General features: G+C 42.6%; 1 protein-coding gene across 2 annotated transcripts in view; it reads right to left on the reverse strand.

Moving 5' to 3' along the window:
* LOC125555588 (midasin) overlaps positions 1–22,208 on the reverse strand; it is a 38,479-nt gene extending 16,271 nt beyond the window's left edge. For both annotated transcript variants that reach the window (XM_048718500.1, XM_048718492.1), the window contains exons 1-22: positions 21,735–22,208; positions 19,251–19,329; positions 18,583–18,854; positions 18,339–18,500; positions 18,097–18,245; positions 17,323–17,432; positions 17,009–17,128; positions 16,764–16,842; positions 16,400–16,522; positions 16,236–16,335; positions 16,060–16,156; positions 15,215–15,346; positions 15,079–15,135; positions 14,613–14,789; positions 14,047–14,172; positions 11,948–13,696; positions 11,312–11,379; positions 11,035–11,230; positions 10,832–10,936; positions 10,441–10,746; positions 1,637–3,868; positions 67–1,557 (exon numbers count right to left, since the gene is read on the reverse strand). In XM_048718500.1, the coding sequence (XP_048574457.1) occupies positions 67–1,557; positions 1,637–3,868; positions 10,441–10,746; positions 10,832–10,936; positions 11,035–11,230; positions 11,312–11,379; positions 11,948–13,696; positions 14,047–14,172; positions 14,613–14,789; positions 15,079–15,135; positions 15,215–15,346; positions 16,060–16,156; positions 16,236–16,335; positions 16,400–16,522; positions 16,764–16,842; positions 17,009–17,128; positions 17,323–17,432; positions 18,097–18,245; positions 18,339–18,500; positions 18,583–18,854; positions 19,251–19,329; positions 21,735–22,150 (8,346 nt within the window). In that variant the 5' untranslated portion in view covers positions 22,151–22,208. The remainder of the gene's footprint in view (positions 1–66; positions 1,558–1,636; positions 3,869–10,440; positions 10,747–10,831; positions 10,937–11,034; positions 11,231–11,311; positions 11,380–11,947; positions 13,697–14,046; positions 14,173–14,612; positions 14,790–15,078; positions 15,136–15,214; positions 15,347–16,059; positions 16,157–16,235; positions 16,336–16,399; positions 16,523–16,763; positions 16,843–17,008; positions 17,129–17,322; positions 17,433–18,096; positions 18,246–18,338; positions 18,501–18,582; positions 18,855–19,250; positions 19,330–21,734) is intronic.
* Between the last annotated feature and the right edge of the window lie 2,181 nt (positions 22,209–24,389).

The raw sequence follows: 24,389 nt of genomic DNA on the forward strand, positions 1-24,389 counted from the left end.
GATTGTGATGTCAGTTCACAATCATAGTATATTACCAAGAAAAAAATGATAATGATTATAACTTACCAGAAAGATACCAACTACTTCTGGGAATTTTGGCTGCAGCTTCAGAATTTCCTTCCTCAGAAGATTCCAAACAACTGGTAAGCCCTCAAACTGAGACGAGACTATCATCTTCCATATTGATCTGTGATAATCCAGGATACGAGTGTATATCTGCAGCAGCTTCCGAGAGCTCACAATCAACTTGAGTACCTCATCCTCCAAGCATCTGAGGGACTTCAATGCCGGCAACAAAGCAGCTTTTAGAACACCAAAATCAGGAAGAACTGTCTCAGATTGCCATTGCCATAATGTAAGCCGCAACAAGTTCAAACCATTAAGAGCCTTATGAAGCCGCTTTTGGCAAGTTTTAAGGGTGTCACAACCAGCCATATCCAGCAACCTCGTCGACAGCAATGGAATAGGATGAACAGCATCAACCTTGTGATAAGCAGTTATTTCCCCATAACATTCGAGGATGCTATGCCAGACAGGATGCTCGGATTCTTGCTTAAGAATATTACCATAGTTTTCAAAGAAGCTGCAGTATGGCTGGAGCAGACCATTATACCATTTAAACCATATCCCATACAAATCAAGATCGCTCTTCGTAGATTGCTCCATTACCCAGTTTGCGGCAATGAAAAGCATCTGATCAGCTAACTCTGAATTAAATCCCCCAGTTACACGAGTCTTAAGAGAATGCTGACCGGACAAAGTCGGAAATTGCAGTGCATATAAGCTTGAAGCAGGAAGAACATATGGATGGATGTTACTAGGTCCTATTAAGGATGAACTACCTTCCAAATTGTTTAGTTGATAAGCAGCATACTGGGCACCCAATGATTGTAGATACATGCAGTTTCTTTGGACACAAGATTCTTTCGAGTACCAAATAAAATCCCTTAGTTTCAGTTCAATTGGCCAACCACCAGGCAAGGACAACGAAAAATCACAAGGCAAACCAGCTGAACAACCGTCAACATTGGTCAAAAACCTTAATTTTCCCTCCTCAACAACATCAGATCCACTAACTTGACCCAACGAGGGTAGGTAAGTGTGTTCCCAACTTAGATGTAGGCTCCAACTAAGCTGATTTCCTTTAATAAGAAGTTGTTGGAACAGTTGAACCCATCGTGTGATCTCAAGAATGGTAATATTTATACCAAGACGTAATCCCGCAGCTTTTGCATAGAGGTGTGCTTCAGTCATTGATGAAATCAATTCCATTCTAGGTATACCACAAGAAATTAAAAATCTTGTCACGTCCTTCCTCTCACTAGTCTCAGGCACATTCGGGCACCCTTCCAGACACCGACTTTGCTCCATCAGAAATATCTCCACTCCTCTATTTCGCATGGCTCTTGAAACTTCACCATACTTCGCATTAACTGTCAAAAACATTCTGAAGTTAGTATGAGCCTTCAGAACTACAGGATTTCCATCAACGAGACCACATTCATTCACTACAATGGACCTTTCTTTCTCAAACAAAGAATTTATTCTATCAAGTACCTGAAAGATCAAAGAAACAAAAATTAGCAAAACCAAATTGTAGGATAAATGACAGAGTACAAGAGATTAGTAAACATACAGTAGGATTACACAAATTCGCATTGTCCAGAATAACCCATTCACCGCGTTCAATGGCCCTGATCAAGTCTCCAGCGACCCATTCAAATTTAACTGGTTGGTATAGAGCTTCTTTCTGCTGCAAGCTGTAGATGGACTTCAGTGTTTTACTCAAATCACCTTTGGTCAGTGATATAGGCAAGTCAAGCAATTCCAGATCACTCTTCATCTGCTCAACTATGTCTATGACCAAGCTCAATGGTGGCAAAGATGCATTCCTGCCCATCTCAATAAATGTGGAAGTGTCGATTGAAGAATACTTTTTCGCAACCACAAATTTAAACCATTTCTCAAACAAACCCTTTCTGACCATAATCAAATCCTTCTTCCAACGTATATCCATACTCAAGCTGAAATATTCATTAACATAACGCTCAACTTGTGATATGACCTCTTTGTAGTGTCTGAAGAAGTTATACTGTTCAAAGCACCCCAGCAATTCTGACACATCAGTTGCAGATGACAAATTCAACTCATTCAATGTATTGCCAGACAGCTGAGCAAGCAAGCGGATTAACGAGGTTTTCCCAGATGAGTGTTGTCCGACAAGAATGCACAACCAACCTTGATGGATACAGTGGATAGCAGCTTCAAGGCTATGAAGAATACCAGGAAGTATGTTTAGTTGGTTAATCTGAACTGCATATGACCGGGAATTATTTCTTCTAATAGACGCATTTCCAACAACTAAGCAATGCGCATTGACATAAAGCATTTTCGACTGATGAATGCTAGGCTTTATCTGAAAGACTTCTTCAAAAAGCTTGAGAACTTCATTGCGGTCAACCGCAGTTCGCATTCGTTGAAGATATACAGTATTTAGAAAGCAGTCATTCTTTGAAGTATCTGGCGAATCTGCTATCATCTGACAAGACCTCATAATATCACGTAGATTAAATTCCCAAGGAGAACCTCCTTGGCCATACTTCCTGTGTATCATGGTATCTGTGAAGAGCCTATTGTTAAAGCAAATCAGGTTTCTGAGCAGATCATCACCGAGTAATGGATATTCTGATTTACAAATGGAAAAATAATCGTCTTCTTTTAATTCATCAACATAAACCTTGGTGAAGCGGTTCAAGAAAGACTTGGGGAGGCCTTTCCGCCCACCACCCTGTGATGAAGGATTCTGGCACGCAAAGACACGAAAGGACTGTGGACATTTGTAGGTCTGGCCAAGCTCGGGTATATAGACCTCTGCACGGTGGTCTAGAATGGCATTAAGACCCTCTAGGACAGATTGGGGGGCCAGATTGAGTTCATCCAACAGAACCCAACTTCCATTCTTTAAAGCCTGAAGAAGAATACCATCCGACCAGGCAAATTCTATTCCATTCTCCCCTTCAAGTGGTAAGTCCGAACCTAAAAGATCCATCATATCTGTCTGCTCAGATAGGTTTATTCGCACGACATTGTGACCAGAAAATCCAGCTAATGACATAATTAAGCTTGTTTTACCAACTCCAGGACTACCTTCTAACAAAAGAGGTTTGGGTAATTGCATGCCACGCAATACTCGCAAAACATTCTTGCTGGTAGTGGGTGCCGTGAATAAAAATCCCTGTTGCTTACAAGCAAAATGACCTTTAGTGATATAGAATGGTGCAATGCCAAAATCATCTGGATGATTACAATCAATATCAGTTTTTGTTATATCATCACCCCAGCCATAGTTCTTTAGATCATTCAAGCCTGAATTTAAGGGTTTCCCCTCAACCTTCTGCAGCTCTTCTAAAATAAAGGACATGCATGTTCTTCTCAACTCAGTAGCCTCCGATTTAGCAAGATTCATTCCCAATGTGAGCCCATCAAGTAGTACAAGGAACAGACCATGTATTAAAGCTTGTTGTGATCCAAGTTTCATCTCTGTCAAATTGATAAACGAAATCCAGGATAACAGATCGCGTATGGTGAGCATTCTTCCAGTGTGCAGGTGGTTGAACCACTTCAAGAAATTAACAATACAATCTCCAAAGCAAGAGAGTTCAGCTTCGCTGAACCTCTCTACAGCTATGCTCTTGAGTTCATCAACATCTGTAACAGCTGGAACCCACAATTCTGTGAATCGGTTTCTTAGTGCTGGAGAAAGCTCTTTTTTTCCATAGTCGCCACCTGGATTCATTGTTGCAAGGATAAAGAAATTTGGATGTGCTACAATCTTCTCTAGCACAGAACCACCTTGCTCGGCCAGTGACTACAAAATAATAAAGAAGACACAAATGCACAATCATAATTAATAAAACTGAATTTCAAAAGAGAATAGTTGATTGTTCAACAAGCCTTTGGAATCAAAGACAACAATTGCATGATTGGATAAGCAGGGGTAAGCATGAGAGAACTATTGTTATGGCGCTGCTAGAAGGAGGGCGCAAGAAGGCCGGCCGGGGGCCTTTTGCCCACGGCCGGGCAAGATGGAAGGATTTCCTTCTTAATTCTTGCTTGATTAGATTGATACATCTCCTCTCTTTATATAGAGAGGTTTACTTGACTCCCAAGCAAGGCTTACTTGACCCCTAAGAAAGCGACTCTTATCTCTAATTAACCCTAAGACTAACGGGCCTATTAGGCCCATTACGTACTCTAACACTACACCCCACCTGGACATGCAGCTTGTCCTCAAGCTGCAGCCTAAGAGCATTACTAGTAGTACCCCTAAACCCTCAAACCCTCATAAATAACCGCTTTTTTGCGGGTTGCAACAAAAAAAACGCAAAGACTAGAACCCCTAAACCCTCAAAAAAAAAGTAAGGGTCCAACCCTCAAACCCAATTTCGAACCGTAGAAGTGAGGGCTGGAGGGGGGCGCTCGACCCCAGCCCGCACTCCCTTCCCCCGTCGCGCAGGAGGGAAGTTTCCCTTCCCAACCTCCCGCCTCCCGGCCTCCCGCGCCGCCGGCCGTCGCCCGCCGCCAATCCGGCCGGCCCCCCGCCTCCCCTCGACGCCGCCGCTGTCCCGCCCCTGCGCCACGCTCCCCGCCGCCGGATCCGCCCTTCCCCGCCCCGCCTCCCCTCGACGCAGGCCAGAGGCAGGCCGGCCTCCTCGAGCCGCCGCGCCAGACGCCCCCGCCTCCCCTCGACGCCGGCTGTCGCCCGCCCCCAACCCGCAGCAGGTATGCTTCCTGTTCTTCCTTTTTGTTTTATTTTTTTCCTTTTTGATTCATTGTTGGCACCCACAATTTATTGTTTGTTGTATTGTGTAGATGGAGGTGAACAACAACGACATGGACTCGTTGTCCGATTCGTCGGGTTGGTCGTCATCCGACGATTCGGACATCGACGAGTTGTTGCAAGACGACGACGTCGAGATGATGAGCCTCCTCATCGACGTGCAATCGTTTGAAAACCGCGTGAGGCTGATGGATCAGAGGAGAGGGTCGAAGATGGGGCGAGTCACCATCTACCGGAACCGCGCTCTCGGACACGAGCATTTGATGGAAGACTACTTCGCAGAGGTACCTACATACCCTCCTCGTCTCTTCCGCAGAAGGTACCGAATGCAGCGTAGTTTGTTTGTGAAGATTGTCAACGATTGTGAGGCCGCCTCCTATTACTTTAAACGTCGTAGATCCGCCGCCGGTATCATGGGGTTTAGTGCATATCAAAAGATATCAGCAGCAATGCGGGTACTCGCTTATGGCATACCCGCGGATTATACCGACGAGTATCTTCGCATTGGGCAAGATACAACCACGGAGTCAGTCCGTAGGTTTGCCAAGTTGGTCATTCGGCTGTACGGTGAGCAGTATCTTCGGGCACCAAACGAGGAAGATACAAAGAGATTAATGGAAATGAATGAAAAAAGGGGATGGCCGGGGATGCTAGGTAGTCTTGACTGCATGCATTGGAGGTGGAAAAATTGCCCAAAGGCATGGCACAGAATGTATTGCGGTAAAAGCCGTGATGCTACCATTGTGCTTGAGGCCGTAGCATCTCAGGACACATGGATTTGGCATGCATTCTTTGGGTTGCCGGGAACACTCAATGATATCAATATCCTCAATAGATCTCCTTTGTTCAAAAGATTAATTTCTGGGGATGCTCCAGCTTGCAACTACAAAATCATGGACAATGAGTACTCAATGGGATACTATCTCACCGATGGCATCTATCCCGAATGGGCAACTCTTGTGAAGTCCATCAAGGAGAAAAATGGGGTGCCCTTAACAAGAAAAGAGGCTCATTTCACCAAGGCACAAGAGGCAGCCCGCAAGGATATTGAGAGAGCTTTCAGTGTTTTGCAAGCAAGGTTTGCCATAGTTCGTGGTCCAGCTCGGTTTTGGGACAAAAAAACCTTGATGAACATCATGAAATGTTGTGTGATTCTACACAACATGATCCTAGAGGATGAAAGAGGGTTAAACCTCCCTTGTTTCTATGACAATGTTGGTACCCGTGTGCAACCGGAAAGAAATCCTTCTCGCATACACGCTTTTCTTCAAGCACATCGTGAGATTGAGGATGCAACCACTCATGGTCGGCTCCGGGATGATCTAATAGAGCACCACTGGCAGTTGGATGGGCGGCGCATTGGCCCATGATGTATCTTTGTTTTACTTTTCTATGTCCTATTTGATTCGAACAATTAGTGTAATTTGCTCAAACATTGTTGTAATAATTTGAATGATTGTTGTTTTATTCGATGTTGTAATAATAACTAGAATGATTATTGTTTTATGTCAAATGTGATGGAATTTGTGATATGTCATATGATGAAATGTGATGAAATGTGTGATATATGAAATGACAGTTTTAAAGGTTGGGGTTGACGCAAAGACTAGAACCCTCAAATCCAACCCTTAAAGCAGTTTAAGGGTTGGGTTTGAGGGTTCTAGTCTTTGCCCCTGTTTTTCAACCCTTGAAAGTGTCAAAAAGTGGCACTTCTCAACCCTTAAAACTGCTACAAGGGTTTGAGGGTTTAGGGGTTCTACTAGTAATGCTCTAACCAACTTATAACCATGACTCGACGCAACCCAAACCTAACACCTAAAAACAAGCCTTTTACATCTCGGCTTGTTTTATTATTCTCAACCTGAAATGGACTGGGACGATTTATTTTGGACCTCTTAACAAAAAGTGGATACCATCCGCACGTCGGACGTGCACGTGTACAGCCACCTGGATCCCATGGACACCATCTGGACAAAAGGAGTGCATGTGTATGGCCACCTGGAAGTGGTCGCAAGAGTGACCAGCAGAGGCGCCCTTGCGGCGCCCGGTGACGGAATGCAGTGGTGCTACGTGGTGCGTTGTTGTCGGTGACACCATGCCTTCTTCCTGCCGGACGGCTGTTGGTCTGCACCGCACAGGGAAGAGTGGGGGGCTTGCGATGGAGAATGACGAGGAGGGGTGCGCCCCCCCAACCGCCAATGTCGCAGACTTGGAGGTCGCTGCCCGTGGGGAAAACAGCATGCCCGCTGCCCGTGGGGGAAACCGCATGCCCAAGATCCCCGGCGCAGCGGATGAGATCGAGGTCCTTTGTGCAGCGAAGGGCAACTTGGAGGAGCGGCAGCTGCAGACCACGCATCTCCCGCACACGCCGACGCGCTAGGAGGCCGCGCGGAGTAGCCTGCAGCCTCACCGCCGCCGACACGTGGCGGGTAGCGATCCAAGACGGAAGCGGTGACGGCGACGGCGGGGACTGGACTTGGTGGAGCGGGACTCCCGCCGACGCGGTCGATGCGGGGCCGGAGCTAACCGGCGGTGGCTGCGGCGGTGGCGCACCGGGCAGCGGCTGCTGCGGCGGAGCGCCGGGCGCGGCGGAGGCCGGCAGGAGCGGCGGCTGCCAGTGCAGCCAGGGCCAGGCGGTGGTGGCGATGGATGGCAGCTGCAGTGGCCCGGCGAGCGCGGCGAAGGCCGCCTAGTGCGGCGGCTGCCACGACAGCCAGGACGGGGCGATGGATGGCAGCTGCAGCGGCTGCTGCAGCAGCCCGGCGAGCGCGGCGGGGGCCGCTTGGTGCGGCGGCTGCCACGGCAGCCACGGCGGCGCGGTGGCGGTGAAGGGCGGCGCAGCGGGTGTGGCCCATAGGACCCGGCCAAGAACAGGTGGATCTCCTGGACCGCCTGTGTTAGGTCCCGCAGCGCCCCGGACACCTCCGGGGTGAGGACGACGGGGGCGGGCGCGACGGAGGATCCCGGCGCGGGCAGGAGCGGGGCGACGGTCGTGACCGGCAGCGGAAGAGACGGGTTGGGCGGCGGTGAAGACATGATCGAACCGAAGCTAGCTGATACCAAATTGTTATGGCGCTGCTAGAAGGAGGGCGCAAGAAGGCCGGCCGGGGGCCTTTTGCCCATGGCCGGGCAAGATGGAAGGATTTCCTTCTTAATTCTTGCTTGATTAGATTGATACATCTCCTCTCTTTATATAGAGAGGTTTACTTGACTCCCAAGCAAGGCTTACTTGACCCCTAAGAAAGCGACTCTTATCTCTAATTAACCCTAAGACTAACGGGCCCATTAGGCCCATTACGTACTCTAACAACTATTAAGAGGTACTATAAAGGCACAGAATAGTGTAGAGTTACATGAATCTTAGGGCCAGTTCTTTTGAGGTGCAGCTTATTCATAAGCTGCGATGGGAATAAGCCTCATAGAAGCTGCCGTGGAAATAAGTCCATGAGAATAAGCTATACAGTTCTTGTCTCAGCTTATGTTCCGAGTTCTCTGGAGAAAAGTCTAGAATACCCCTAAGATGTAATTGTATGACATTTAACTGAATTTTCTGTATATTGTAGCAGGAACTTGGACAACTTCATTCATACTCTCTTGCACTTGCAGAAAATACTAGCAGGACCAAACCAAATAACAATCAAAATGCTAGTGCTTGCATACAAATTTCTGAATGCATTCACTAGCAACATTCATCCTTTTTTTACAGCAAGTAGAAACTTGGACATGACCAAAAACTTCCTGTCAACAAAAATCAGCTACATGTATAACTATGTATACAGTTACCTGACATGTAACTGACAATTTCTCATGAAAATTCATATGCATCTCCGTGAATACTTCATTTAATCGCCGTGAGATTGTCAAGCATTTGCTGCTCGATGGACAATCAGAGAACTAGCAGTAGGTGGCCATGGCGTCCAGAGAAGTGCAGGTGTCGGGGCAGTGTGTTGACGACAACGGCGGCGATGTACCAGGGGCTTCTTTGCCATGGGACGAGAGTGAGCGGAGTGGGGCGTCGGGGAGGAGCAGCCGGCATCGATCCATGCGGGGAAGGGGTCGGCGTCGATCCAGTCGAGCCCGGAAGCCGACGCCCACGGCCGCCGAAGGCGGGCAGCCGTCCTGCTTGCCAGAGGGGTAGCCGGTGTGGAGCAGAGCAGAGGGAGGCGGGGGAGGAGCGCGTCTACCCAGCACCGCCGGCGTCCGAGAGGCGAGGCGAGGTCAGCGGCTGGAGGCGGGGTCGACGGCGGCGGGGAAACCCAAAAAATTCTCAATCGCGGGAGGAGAGGGATGACAGGGGTGCAGAGCGCTGCGGGTGTTTTTTTCCTTCAGGGGTGGTACAGGGGAGGGGCGCGGTGGCATTTCAGCTGTAATTGTGTTCAAGTGCGAGGGCAAAGGGATATACCGCTTCGGTTTTTAAGTGATTGCCGCGAGAAGCTGCGGGAAGCTGCCCTGCCCCCAGCTTTTTTCCATTGTGAAGGAGAGAGCTGTGGAAATAAGTTAAGCTCCACTTCTGAAATGAGTTCTTTTGGGCTTTTGGCTTATTTTCACAATAAGCTGAAATAAGCTGCAAAAGAACTGGCCCTTATGGGATAGGTCAGGTCAGGGCTATGAAAGGAACTGTCTTTTATGAGAACAAGGAAGAAGAAACGTCATTGCACTGTAGTATTTGCTATCTCTAAACCCCTCTCTCATCCAAATATATGTACATCCCTTCTAAAACCCAATCCTCTTCAAACCATGTCATCTAACCATCCCCGCAAAAAAATGTTTGTAGTTAGTAACAAGATAAGATCTGCCTTTGCATCATGATAAGAGAAATCGATAAAGAATTTTAACAAAGACATGTGCCTAAGTTTATCTATACCAATATAAAAAGACCCAAATGGGCAGATCCAAACTATCTCGACCGTCAAATCATGTTATCTAGTGGTTCAAATCGCTCCAATGTTGAGCACCAAACACGTTTTGACTCAACACTATCCCTTGAAATCTGCCATGTAATTAATATCTTACCATTCCCACGAAAAAATAATTGATATCTTACCAAATACCAACATGCAACAGATATATCTTACCTAAAATAACGTGCAACTAATATCCCACCTAATATAAATGTGCATTGCACGTACATTATTACTAGTAGCTTAAAAACTACGTTACATGAATGGATGAAAACCTAAAATTTTACCAGATTGCTAAGGTTTTACTGTAACTAGATTCCACAGCAAAGCACGGCAATGCAAAGCTGGCTCAAACACCTCTACACCAGGAAACTGAACTTAACAATATCATCAGTGTAAATGCACAAATACTCCCTCCGTCACATATTAATACTCCCCGAGTAACATTTAGAGTAAAGGTATATGTGTTATCTAAAAATTGTGTTATTTAGGCCCTATAGTTTGCACGTTTATCATCTATTAGGTGCCCAAATTTGCAAGGTTGTATCACTTAGGTCCATAAGCTTGCGAGTTAATCCATTAGGCCCCTAAATTTGCAATTTCAGCTCCTTTTTTATTAACCTAATTATCCATGAGTTGCTACTTTAGTAAGAAAAGCAGGCAGTTCCAGCATAAAGAAGCAAACTGAAGAAAGCATACCAATTTTCTTTCAGGTTCCAGAACACTGTTCAGCCGTTCAAGTACACTGTCGTCAGCCAAAGAAACTTCGTCAATAAGGAAAAGATCTCCGCTCTTCATTGCTTGCAAAAGTGGCCCATCCTGCCAAAGAAAAATTGCCTTCGACTTCTGATGAAGATGCATCAATTTCAACTTAATTTGCTCCATGTCATCAATATCTTGAGGTGGCACCTCCGGAAACAGTTCCTTTTCTTTTCTGTATCTATCAAGTATTTCATTCATACGATTCACGACGCTAATGGCTCCAGATATATCAGATGGAAATAGCTGTGAACAATAGAGAATCAGTTACCTAATTTGAGAAGTGTATATCTGCTGTTGAAATACCACATGTTAAAAACAAAGAACATACCACATCTCCAGCAACATGAATGAAAATTTTCATTCCCTTCAATGTTGAAATAAGATGCTTGTACTCCAACGCTATTGTTGACCTATCACGCACAGGACAAAATCCCTGCAAGTAACAGCATTATGCTAGTGAACCAAATATCTGAAGCACAGCAACAGCAAATAACAACTCATGGTAAAAACTTGAGAGACAACAAAACCTACCCCGATGAAGTCTGATGTCTCAGTATATTGGTGGCAGTTCAAAATGTGTAACTTCACTCCAAGAACAGCACTCAAGACCTGGCATACTGTTGTTTTCCCCCCACCAGTTTCACCAACAAGGAGGACAGGTTCCCGTGACCTGTAACAACGCTCAATGAGGAAGAATAGCCTCCACATACTTTTCGTCCAAGTGATACTGCAAAGCTCAAAAAGATATTGCATTAGATGCGGAGAAGGCAAAAACACATGCTGTAGCCTAAAGTAAATGAGAACTCACTGTCCAAAGCTTTCTTGTACTCTTTGTCTTATAGCATGAGAAGATAAGCTCTCCCCGTAGATGCTTTCCTGCAAAGAAAAAAACACTCAATTAGACGACTGGCTCAAAGGCCATGCAGCAATCATCAAACAAGTATCAACATACAGAAAAGCATAAATATGCCATGCAGAAACTCTACTTCAATATTTTTTTGCATTAATAAATAACATAACAGGGAAAGGTCACTGCAGAGCAAACAATGTCAAAAGAACAAAGAAGTATTTTCTAGAATGAGAATCCTCGCCCATCAAATAACATCCGTCCTCTAGTAGAGTATGTCAGCATATAGTTTCCAATGTATTGCAAAATTTCATACATGTACATCAACTACAAATCGACACCTTCTAGTACCTCACATTTAGAAAAACAGTCCAGTTCATTTTTACATTGAATACCTGCTAAGCAGCATCCACACATTTTCAGAAATTTAAATCATGTTATTTTAGTATCAAGTGCCATATAACATGATATCAGTGCAACATTATGATTTATCCACAAGTGTTTTTAAAAAAGTGGACTTTCATCTACCATGACATCGAATAGAAGAAAGAAAGTTAATGAATAGTTAGACATACGCCATAGAAAGATTCAACTTACCAAGTTATATAGATCAGGGATGTTGAGTTTAACACGTAGGTGACGTTCCAATGCTTCTTGAACAACTATTTTCTCATTGTCGTCCCTCAATCTCTCTGCAAGAAGTAAATACCCATCCTTAGCCAGATCCTCATATGACTTCCCCTCGAATGTTCGGTACCGATTGGCCCAACGGAATAAATCTCTTGGTGTAATGAAACCATGTCTGCCGGCAAACACTCTACTGTTTTGTCTATGCATTTGCAGATCTTTCATAACTTGAACCATTTTTGTGGCATAACTGCGAGCAACCATACAGCGCTGCTCCAAAATTGTGATTAGCTCATCTTCTGGGATTTCATCAACATTCACTTCAATGAAACGGTTGCGGAATGCCCTAGACAGCATTTTACGTCCCCCATAGAGCACAGGTGGATTTTGAGTAGCAAAAAGCATAAAGTTAGGATGAGCAGGAATAGTCTCTTGAAGCTCTGGAACAAACAGCTCCCTGTTGTCATCTAACAGCCGATTCAAAGCTTCCAAAACATCAGAAGGTGCAAGATTTAGCTCATCCAACACAATCCAGTGCCCCTCACGTACAGCCTTCACCAAAGCACCCTCCTGAAACTGAAGCTTCCCGTGACTGTCAGGGACATACGTACCAAGATATTCTTGAAGATCCGTATGCTCATGGTTGTTTATGCGGACAAATTCATGGCCAGTTTTTGCAGCAAGATACCTCACTAAGCTAGTTTTGCCACTTGATGTTGGACCTTGCAGGAGAACAGGATATCTTTTAATGTAAACAGCCCGGGCAAGGTTGACAATGTGCTCAGTAACACTGCTGGTTAACACATAGCTGGACAAAAATTCATCTGATTCGGAATCATTTAGTTGCTTAGGCTTTTCAACAAAGTAGTCAGCAAAAGAAATGCTTGGTGGCACTCTTCCATTCAACAAAAGAGATACTATTAAGTTCTTAATGATTTTTGCACTAGGGACATCCAGCATTGTAAGAAAGAACATACAGAAGCCATCATAAAGAGCTTTTCTGAAGCCAAAAGATTTCTCTGCCATTTTTACATAACCTAATGCACGAGAAAGAGATCTCAGAGTAAATTGGGGCTTCTGATTGGCTCCATCCTGCAGCTTCTCCTCAGATTCCTTTTTCGCCGCCTTATAGAAACAAACAATGCTATCTATAACTCCTTTAGCAGTATGCAGACCATCCAAATATTTACTGACAAAAAGACGGAGATCATCATCATCCATGAGATCATCAACAAAGCATTCTGTAAATCTGCTCCTAAAAGCATATGGCAACTCTCTTTTCCCAGCATCCGTTGCCGGATTCATGCAAGCAAACATACGAAAGCGAGGATGACGTTCAATATAATCCACATCACCCCTTTCAGCAAGGCACAGCGTGCCCTTCTCTCCATCCAGTACAGCACCAATTCTCTGAAGAGTCTCTGGAGGTGCAAGGTTGACCTCATCAAGCAAAATCCAATGGCCATTTCTTAAAGCTGAAACAAAAGCACCCTCTGCAAACTGAAATGACATGCCACTTGCTGAACCAAGTTGACTATGGGCAACATTTAGCCTGGAAAAAAGGGAGTCCCATTCACCCAAAGACCTTTTTCTCTTATTGGAACCCCCTTCAAGTAGCTTATGAGCATTCTTAGCACACTTCGCCAACGAATTTAATAATTTTACCCAATTCTTCTCCATTGCATATACATCAAAATAACGTAAAAGATCTTCATTCCCCTGAACAACCAAACAATTCAATTAATAAATCAATGTAGATGATCTCTATGGCTTGCATCGTGTATGCAAATCTTAGGCTTATGAACAAGATAATCTTGGTCAATAATGCAACTTATCGTTCACTTCACCCACAAGCTTAAGCCAACCTTGCAATAAACCACGAGCCACAAAAAGAAAGTTTATATGTCTTAAGCTGAACAAAATAACATTTTTAAGATTTGTCTTGGTAAGCGCATCTTAAACTTATGATCTATTAGAATATTAGAAACAATAAGATCCCAAGCTAACTGCAAGCTACATTGAGCAGGTTAGTACGGGGCAAAACCATAAGAAGCTAACAATGGCCGCACCTTTTTAGAAAAACTTTGAAAAAATAGATCCTTGAACTCCATATAAAGAGGAAAGCATATTGACCGAGCATCTGTAGGCTTAAATCCACCAAGGAGATCAGATATATCACTTTGCTGGCTTAAGTTCTGAAAGATGTCAAGACAAGATATTAGTATATTGCAAATCTCAAAAATTGTGCGACCCCGCTAGATCATATAAATTACAAAAGAGAAACACATTTTGGACTTTTTATGCCATGGCAAAAATGGAAATACAGATTTTATGCCACTAGCTGATAATCTTCTGTCCTTTCAAACATTTGCAAACAGTAACACTGACACATGCTGTATTGCTGTGCCCAACTTCCACCATGGCCACTGGTGAAGCAAATGGTAGCCAGGGCAGCACTACTGAATGGTGTAGAGGTGCTTTAGGAGATTATATCCTTTCCACAATATTAAAACTTTTGCACCAGCATAAGCAGATACAATCAATTTCTGGGTAACAAATTTGATAATCAATGGATTTGCAATGGTAAACAAGTTATGCTTTCAACACAAGGTAATTTGTTACTGTTTGTCCGTACCACTACAGTCAAAGGTTGTTTAAGCCAGGAAGCAAGATTTTGCACGAGAGTAGTCTTCCCCGTGCCGGTTTCGCCAACAAGAAGAACAGGCTCATTGAACTTTATTGAACATGCAACCCTCTCAAGAACATCTAGTGCGCTGCGAATATCAGCAAAAGGCCCCTTCTGAATTAATGCCTGCATAGTTTTTAAACCCAGCGTGAGCAAACAAACAGAAGCTTACAAAATAATACTCCCTCCGTTCCTAAATATAAGTCTTTGGAGAGATTCCACTATGGACCACATACGGAGCAAAATGAGTGAATCTATACTCTAAAATGCATCTAGATACATCCATATGTTGTCCATAGTGAAATCTCTACAAAGACTTACATTTAGGAACGGAGGGAGCACCTCTGTAGTGACCTAAAACGTCTTATAAAAGTTTACAGAGGGAGTATGTACTAAAGAAAGGAATAGTAATTACTGGTTTGTCGCTGCATTGCAGAGTAACTCTGCCAACTTGCAAGTCAGTGTGCCGAGCCTGTGTTTTAGGAACTATTAATTTTGTCAAAACCAAATAAACAAAACATGTGTTATAGATAAGAAATTGCTACACATGCCTGAATAATGGGCTTGTCGGTAGGATGCATGGTTTCTGCCTGATGAAATAAACCCAATATTCTAGCAATTTCTCTTGCTACATATTGCCTTTTATCCGGAGATGATAAGGAAGCAGCAAAAATATCAGCAGCCTGGATTTAGGAAGACAAAGGTTACTGAGAGCCTGGAAAGCTCATGGTATCCCCATGGGAAGTTGTTTCTTATGAATCACTGGTTCCCACTAGGAAAATGGCATGGCAACATGAGTGCATATCAAAAAAAATCATCTTTCCTACCATGTACTTTATGTAGGTGCCTTTTCACAGACAGCAGTACTGTTCTACATTATACAGCATAACCATACTGCAAGTCCATTAACACTATATCCTTAAATAAAAATACTGTAGACAAAGTTTAGCTGCCAACATTTGGCCTTGTATCATGGGATTGGAATTCAACTCCAAGAATAGTAGTGTTTTGGAGTATTGCATCCAAAGTGATCGTAAAATACATGTCTGATGATGAAGAATTATACAATGGTTCAGTTCTCAAAGTGTTATTACATTCATAAAAGCAGAATAATCAAATAGTCATTTTTTCTTCTCAACGCATGCATTCGGATACTCGTAAACAAAAATACTTTCAATCATGTCCAAGATGCAAGTTGAACAAGCTGGTTTTCATCACATTAATTCTAGTTATAATGGTATTGGAGTATAGATAGGGCAAACCAAAACATGTTTAAAAGTGACAAATCTAGATTATGCAGTCACAACATTTGACTGCAGGCTTCCCACAATGACAAGGGCCGGTAGCCACAGGTAGAATGTCAAAATACATATTAGAAGGAAGAGAAAACAAAAACCTCATAATAGATGAATTGGTAACCACTAGATGCAAGTCCCAGACCCTCAAAGTTGAGATCAACTCCAACTATTCTCTTGCACCATTTGAGCAGGTCCCTAACAAATGAAGATTGTAAGGATTGTTCTCATCGAATGTTAAAATAAGAAATACACTGTAACAGCAAGAATTATGCACCTTAATGAGAATCTGTGTAGAATGCCATCAGAAAAACCTCCAGCTAAGTTGAGCCCACCAAACTGGTAAGATACCAGAGAATTGACCTTCTCAAAGGTATCTACATGGAGATATGTTAGTTACACAATTCACAACAACAAAAACGACAATATAATTCTATCTACCTATGAGTTTAGAGGAGATAGTATCCAAGCTTGGGTAGCATCCATTAACTATATTAACCATGTCTTCACGGTTAGGTTCTCCCAGCATCACTTTTCTCCACAGGCCACTATAGGTTAACCTCCCTGATTGAAAAGATTCAAACAATGAATGATTGTCAGATTACAGGTCACTACTTTGCTCATTGAAGATGAGAAGTTGTGGGGTTGTAAAAATGTACAACTATCACTCTGTGGTTGAATAGTTTGTATCACGACTCTGGTTTTATGTAATTTTCAAGTACACACCTATGAGCAGAAATGTTTTGTGGTGCATAGTAAAGCAAGATGTGACATATTATGCAGTATTTTAATCAAATGGACAAACCTTCCAGGGCATGTGAAAAATCATGCTTTGAGGTGGTGACAGTAGCAAATAAACGGAAACCATCGGCAACTTCAACTGCCTGCGTTAGAAATTAAAAATCCGCAACTGGTAAGCACCACCAGGCAAGTGGCATTCATCAAAATGTACACATATTCGGTACTTTTAACAACAGAAATAATACACCTCTTGCAGTCGCATTGTAGTTATAATTACGTTAAACAATTAAAAGAAAAAGGCAATTTCACCTCCGCATGCCCAATTGAGAAGGAGCTTGAACCTTCCAATAAGGGTAGTAAGATTGACTGCACATCAGTGGGTGCCTTGTCGATGTCTTCAAACACAATCCAAAACCCTTTGACAATGGCCTGACCCATAAGATGGTAAAGATAAATATGTGAGAACAATCCCCCAGAAATATATATAGGGTCTGACCAAATCAAGGTGCCAAGGCACTGGTGCCCCAGATAATTTACCTATATACATATACATACATACATACATAAAGAGAGAGAGAGAGAGAGAGAGAGTGAGAGAGAGAGAGTAATGCTCATGTACAGACCTGTGTGAGAGAACCAGGAGCCCACTTGAATTCACCAGGTTTTTCAGTGCAAACATAACTCCCAACTAATGTCCGGCCATCCATTTGCTCGTCCATGTGGATAAAAAGTACTGCAAACATAATTGGCAATAAGCACTTAGTAAAAAATATGCACTGAGAATTACCAGTATCAGGGATGACATGATTAGTTGAGTTCCAAAAGTGTCGAGAAGATATAGTTTTCAATGGACAAAATTACAATGAAAGAACACTTTCATTCAAACTTACTATGACAAGTGCAGACCATGGGTTTGGCTTAACTCAAGTACTGCATGATAAAACAGGGAGTTCACCTCTCTATTGCTGGAACACAACATTCCTATGCAGCTATTTTCATGATATAAATATCTAACGAACCTCTATTTCCCCTTTCTGATTGTCAAGTGCAAGTGTCAACACATTAACAGTGAAATAGATTGTGTTGTATACAAAACTGAATACTGGCTGTACATGTTTTTCTGGAATAAACAGGCCAACATGTATATTAATAAATTTCAAGTCAGAAATTAGCAGACAATAGAATGCTTTACCGGTGAGTATACAACAGTTTCCATGGTATACTCCCTACAGGTGAGTACGCAACAGTTTCCATGTGCGCTCTCTTTTATACATATATAAGTACATAATCCTATAGAAAAATCAATTGGGCAGAACCTTCAGGGTAGTTTTGAACTTGCATAAAACCTTCTAGCAGATTTCTAAATGTTATACCAGTTGCAGGTTACAGATATATACCTCGATTCCCGCAATTCTTTGCCAACTCATTAATGAGTGCGGTTTTCCCCGCTCCAACCGGACCATAGAGAAGTACAGGCCACCTCTGGCTAACTGCCATCAGAGCTACCTCATGACTCTTGTGCATAGTAGCAGTGAGCACAAACGGACTAACAGAGAAAAACAACTTAGAAATTGTATAAGCAAGATGAATCTAGCAAGCCATAGAGCAATTGTAGTTAGATGAAATGAAATGCTCATACCATATGTTACATCCAATGTTATATTCCTTTCCCGTTGTAACCTCTGACCAATCCAACAAAGTATCAGACAAAGAAGTTAAATCAATGTTAGAATTGCCTTCCTCAGTCTGCAGATACAAAGAGGCTTTCTCTAACGAAGTGTCCGTGCAAAACTCCTTCCATCTACAAATCAATAAGTGTACCATTGAGACATGGAAGTCGACATCAAGAGAAAACAATATTAAAACAGAGTGTGAAAAGGAACCTCAGTAAACATGTAAATGCATCATCCGCCCCAAGACCAAAACTTGCATTGCCCATATCACTTGCTTTAAAAACCACCACGAGTATTTGTATTGCACACCATCTTAAATCCAATACAACACTATGAAGTGAGTCGTCCGCTAGCCTATAATCAGTTGTACCATTTACAAGGTCCAAAAAGCAAGACCAGTCCCATTGTTCACAAAATACCCTGGGTTCCAATTCTAGAAACCGGTATGATACTTGGGTGGCATCAAGGAACAGATGTAATCCCTGAAAGCAAATAACAATAATCATGTCACCGCACTGATAAAAATGGTTTATTAGTATGAACTCTGCGGAAGACGCGCCTAGAGAAAAAGGCTAGTAGTGCCACATGCAAAAAAAAAGAAATGCAGCACAAAAATCGCATTATGTCTCCACAGAATGTATAAATATTTTAGCAACACTAACTTGCCACTTTTTAAACTCACATTAACACACTGCATTCATCAAAATAATGTTACTTTGTCACTGATTTAGTACAACTTTGTACTTGTACTAAATCGGCGACAATTAATATGGATCAGAGGGAGTAACATTATGTGAACAAGCAAATAAGTTGCTGAGGTAATTTTGCAGAAAGGAGAAAAAACATGGGCTTCAAATTTACCACATGAATATTAATACCTTAGTAAACGATGAAACACCTTCACAAAGAAGTCTCTGGAATGGCGGTGGAGAGAACTTGAAATACTTTAATACGCGTCTGCAAAAATAACAGTTTTTAGCTAATTATATAACATAGAGCAGCTCATCATCACTTACATGCCATGATTGCACGAAATAGTTAATGTAACTGTGGAAGATGAAATTTATAATAAGTGAACAGCAGTTATTATAAAATTAATCAAACCAATAAACCAAATACGTCTTGTGAATTCTAATCCATTAGTTCTCTCTGATGGGCTTATGTGATTTGCTGAGAAGTAGACCACTAAATCACTGCATGCTACTTTTCAATAGAATGAATTTATCACTAGTCCTTAGGATGTACTCCCTCCGTTCCTAAATATTTGTCTTTCTAGAGATTTCAACAAGTGACTACATACGGAGCAAAATGAGTGAATCTACACTCTAAAATATGTCTATATACATCCATATGTGGTAGTCCATTTGAAATCTTTAAAAAGACAAATATTTAGGAACGGAGGGAGTAATAAATAACTCTAGCACCAAGTGAAATAATATCACAACATACTCCCTCCTTTTTGGTTTGTTAAGGCACACGTGTACTCCTAGATCATTTTGATCAACGAAATGTGAGTTATGTGCCACCGAAAGTATACTATTAGAAACGTCTTTCATATACAAATTGAATGGTACTGTTTTGTACAATATAATACATATTTAAGTAGTAAAATTGATGATCCAAGAATATGCAAACGCCTTGTAAACTGACAGTCCTGCCTGAAAATTACAATACCTGTGTAAGCATGCTTGAATTCTTGATCCTATCTGAGACTAGTGGACTGTAGCTTTACAGATTTCTCAAGATAAAATAACTAATAAAGCCTGCCATAAAGTTTTTCTGTGTGACTTGGACTTGCTACATGTAATTCCAAGATTTAAGTGAACCATTAAATACCTACCCAGAGAGACTGTCAAATGCAGTAACTATTGTCCATACTCACTATATACAGGCATGGACGGTACACGTGGTATTGCCTCAATTCTGACCAGAGGAGATTTTAGAGGAGATTTTGATCATTTTTCAAAGTATATATGTGGAAGAAATGGAATTTCATGAAGACCTCTGTCCATGTCACTTTCCAAGCTAAACGGCTAATGGCAGGATGGGGCAACAGCGCTGAATGAAGTTTAACTAGCCAAACATAGACAGCAGATCCACCAGAAATCATTTAGGGTAAATTCCGCATGAAAATCATTGAATCATACATAAATCTATGTTAATTGTTGTGAATACCAAGGGTCGTTGCTAAAGGAAATAACCAGGACACAGACAGTGACACAAAAGGAAGCAACAAATTTTCACGCACATTCAACTCTGAGGACAGCATGGACATACCATACACAATGATCCTGGTCAAGCAAAAATTGTCCAACTGGCAGATCAAAATGACCGCATCGTTATTGTTAGCTAAGACCTGAGGTTAGATGCATTAACTATTTTGATAACATTGCATTGGTTATTGGAGATAACTAAGAGAGGACTCGTCCTGTTACAATTAAGAAAATTAGATGAATTATTAGTCTAGACCGCCTCTCCTTGATTTAGTTCCTCTTTACCTCAGCAAGAACCATCTGCCACCCTCTTCAAAGGGTCATTCTTCCTTCAAACCAGTGACGCCAACCTCTTTTCTACATTATTTCCTCATTAATGTAGTAGTGTACGACACAAAGGTAGCTATTTTTGTTTTCCCTATATAAATGCAAGAGATACCACTAATATAATTTATCAAACTGCGAGTATCTACAAATTGATTTCCATTGCCCTTCAGTGTTTAGCAGTTGCCTTTTAACAGGATTGTAGATAGCCTCAGCAAATGGCATATCACTTCACATACTTTCTCAGTGTCAATGCAGAACTTTGTGTGACGCAACCCCTAACTTTTCTGATAACTGTAAAGTCAAATGTAATGCGACGCTCCCCAGGAACATGGGAGGTCAATGGGTTCGTGTATGTTGAAATAGACCTGGTCCCAGAGTACACGATATGGGATATTATACCACAAAATATAAACAAATACAGAATCTAACTCAAATGAACACTGAAGACAATTTGATACAGAGCCTGACTCAGATGAACTCAAAGGTCAAAACTGAAAACGATTTGCCAGATTCCACACATCGTCAAAATTCTACAGAAAAGACGTTTATACTGAGTACAAAGCATTGAAAGTTAAACCTTCTGTGTGACTCGACCCATTAAACGAATGCAAACATTTCTAGTGGCATGGAAATTTTGGTGTGTCCATACCTAATAGAAGGTCAGTGTTGCGGTGACTTTGAGTAATAACGAACTAAATGACGAGTCAATTTTTTGTACCGAAATACAGATGTGCAAACAGATAAACACGTTGATTGTAGCACTCGAAATTTAAATTCCATTGAATCATGCGAGAGTGGCGTGGGAAACGACAGCCAGTTTACCGAATCAAGTGGGGCGCAAGGTCGAGGGCCCGGGAGAGCGCGAGGCACGCGAGCTCGTGCAGCCGCAAGCCCCTTCCCCTGGAGAGGTAGAACTCAACGACGCGGGTATCCCCCTCCCCGACCTCCTCCTCCTGGCTGGATACACTGTCGACGAGGAGGGCGGGCGCTGCGGTGCGGAGGAGCTCAGAGGCGTGGTCGACGAGTGCGGGCGCGAGTGGACGGAAGCAGCCGATGATGGGGACGGTGTAGCGTGGGTGGAGGAGCGGCTCGGCGAGCGCTGCGGCGAAGTCGTCCCAGGTAGGTGCGGCGGGCGCAGACGCGAGGGCGAGGAGGCACGGGTCGGCGCCGAGCGCGGGGCAGCGGGCGAGGAGGCGCGAGAGGGCGGCGGAGGTGGAGAAGCTCCGGTCGAGCGACATGTCGGGCGGCAGCGACACCGGCAACGGCGGTTGGGGGGAAGGGAAGTCGTCAAATTTCTGTGTGCGTTGCGTATATATGGGGGCGCTGGGTTTAGGGTTTTAGGTCGAGTCTTGCCGGTGCGGAGGTAGCGCCGTGGCGGTCACGTTCGGCTCGGTTGGGGACCTGATTAGGGCGGTTTGGAGGATTTTTATAAAAAACACATAGAAATAAGGATCTTGGAAGAAAAAAATTATAATACGTTCGGTTTGTAGGAAATGTGTATAGGAATTTCGTAGAAATACTATTCATTTCCTGTGTTTTTGAAGAAAATTACACATCCACTCAGGCATCCTTTGGTTCATAAGGTAGAAAAATTGTAGGAATAGAGAAGTCATAGGAAATGAGATAATATGTATCTCAAACCCTATGAGTAGGAATAGAAAAGAAGATGCCCTTTAATTCACATCATATGATTTTTTTTTCATTGAGTCTAGGCTAATGTTTATTTTCCTATAAAATGTGGAGAATAGGAAGAATTTCTCCATAAAAATAGGGTTCCATTCCTACAAACCAATGGGCTCTAAAGGAATTTTTCCTATAGAAATCATATCCCATAAAATTCCTACAAGATTCCTATAAACCAAAGGAAGCATCAAAACTTATTTTGCGCATAGGAACGAGGCGAGTCAATTCCTTAGGGTGGCAAGTGTCATCCTATAAAATTCTTATACTAGTCCTAATTCCTACGTTATGAAATCCTCCAAACTGAATGAGTCCTAAAACTTTTTTTTTCCTCTGTATATACTCTACTACTACTCCCTTTTGTTTCAAAATAATTAAAGTCTTGAGATTTTTATATTTTACTCCCTCCGTTCTTAAATATAAGTCTTTTTAGACATTTTAAATGGACTACAACATAGGGATGTATGTAGACATATTTTAGAGTGTAGATTCATTTATTTTGCTCTGTATGTAGAATGTAGTTATTTGTTGGAATCTCGAAAAAGACTTATATTTGAGAATGGATGGAGTATAAATTATAAGCTTTTTAAAGTTTAATCAAATCTATAGAAATATATACTCCCTTTGTTCCTAAATATTTGTTTTTTTAGGGTGTGCTTGGCTGCAGTCATGGGCCGAAATGTCACGGGTTCAATCCATTCTAAGGCCTCGTTCTCGCGTTCGGTTATCAAGTGGAACGATCATCCCCTCGTTCCCACAAACCGAATATTCGGGCCAAATCCGAAACGGAGTGAGACCTCCAAATCGAGCGGACCACGCCGAACCGCTCTTCTCCTCGCGCTCGCGCAACCCTATCTCTCTCGGGCGATTTGATTTTTTGCCACCCCTTACTTTGGACTTTGATAATTTGCCAATCCTTACTTTGTAATTGATCTGGTGACACTTCTTTGTTTGGACTTTGATCGTTTGCCACTTTTCAACACAAAACAAACTTTGTAAATAATAGACAACATAAGTGAACAAAATAGAGGACTATTATACCCTTGTACCTCTCTGATCCAAACATACCACAGGATGAACTCGTACTCCTGTACCTCCCTCCTCTCCTGCACCTTCCTGCTGCTCCTTGCTGGCCCTTGCTGCTCCTCGCCGGCCCTTGCTGCCCTGCTGCTGCCGCCCCCTCTTGCTCCCCTCATGCATCTTCTACCCTGCCGCTACTGCCCCTACCACTGGAGTCTCCTTTTGCTGCTGCTCCTCGTCAAGTTTTGGTCCAAATTTGCTCAAACTAGTTGAAATGCATAGATTCGTTGAACCAATGATCCAAATTGCATGAAACTTTCTCAGATTAGTCACACATATATGAATGATTTACTGTATTTTTTTCAATTTTTTCTGACAACTTTTAAATTTCGGTCAAAATGTGGTCAAACTAGTTAATCTGAAAGTTGAGATGCATTTTCCCGTTGAACCAATGATCCAAATTGCATGAAACTTTCTCAGATTAGTCAAACATATATGAATGATTTACTGTAATATTTTCAATTTTTTCTGGGTTGTTCGGAAAAAAGTTCAAATTTTGGGCAACATATTGGCCCAATTTGGACAGCATTTTGCTTGTTATTTCACTTTTCAAGATATGTATGCACAGAACAGAAAATTCAAACATATATTTCCAGATGAACATATTCATACACCATGACACAATATCAAGACAATATAGCAAAATAAAGCAGTTTAACATGATCATACACCATCTACCATAAGGCCATAATTTCTGCCATGTTTTACAACCAAAAG

The sequence above is a fragment of the Triticum urartu genome, chromosome 1 (genome assembly GCF_003073215.2).
Source record: "Triticum urartu cultivar G1812 chromosome 1, Tu2.1, whole genome shotgun sequence".
Classification (NCBI taxonomy): Eukaryota; Viridiplantae; Streptophyta; class Magnoliopsida; order Poales; family Poaceae; genus Triticum; species Triticum urartu.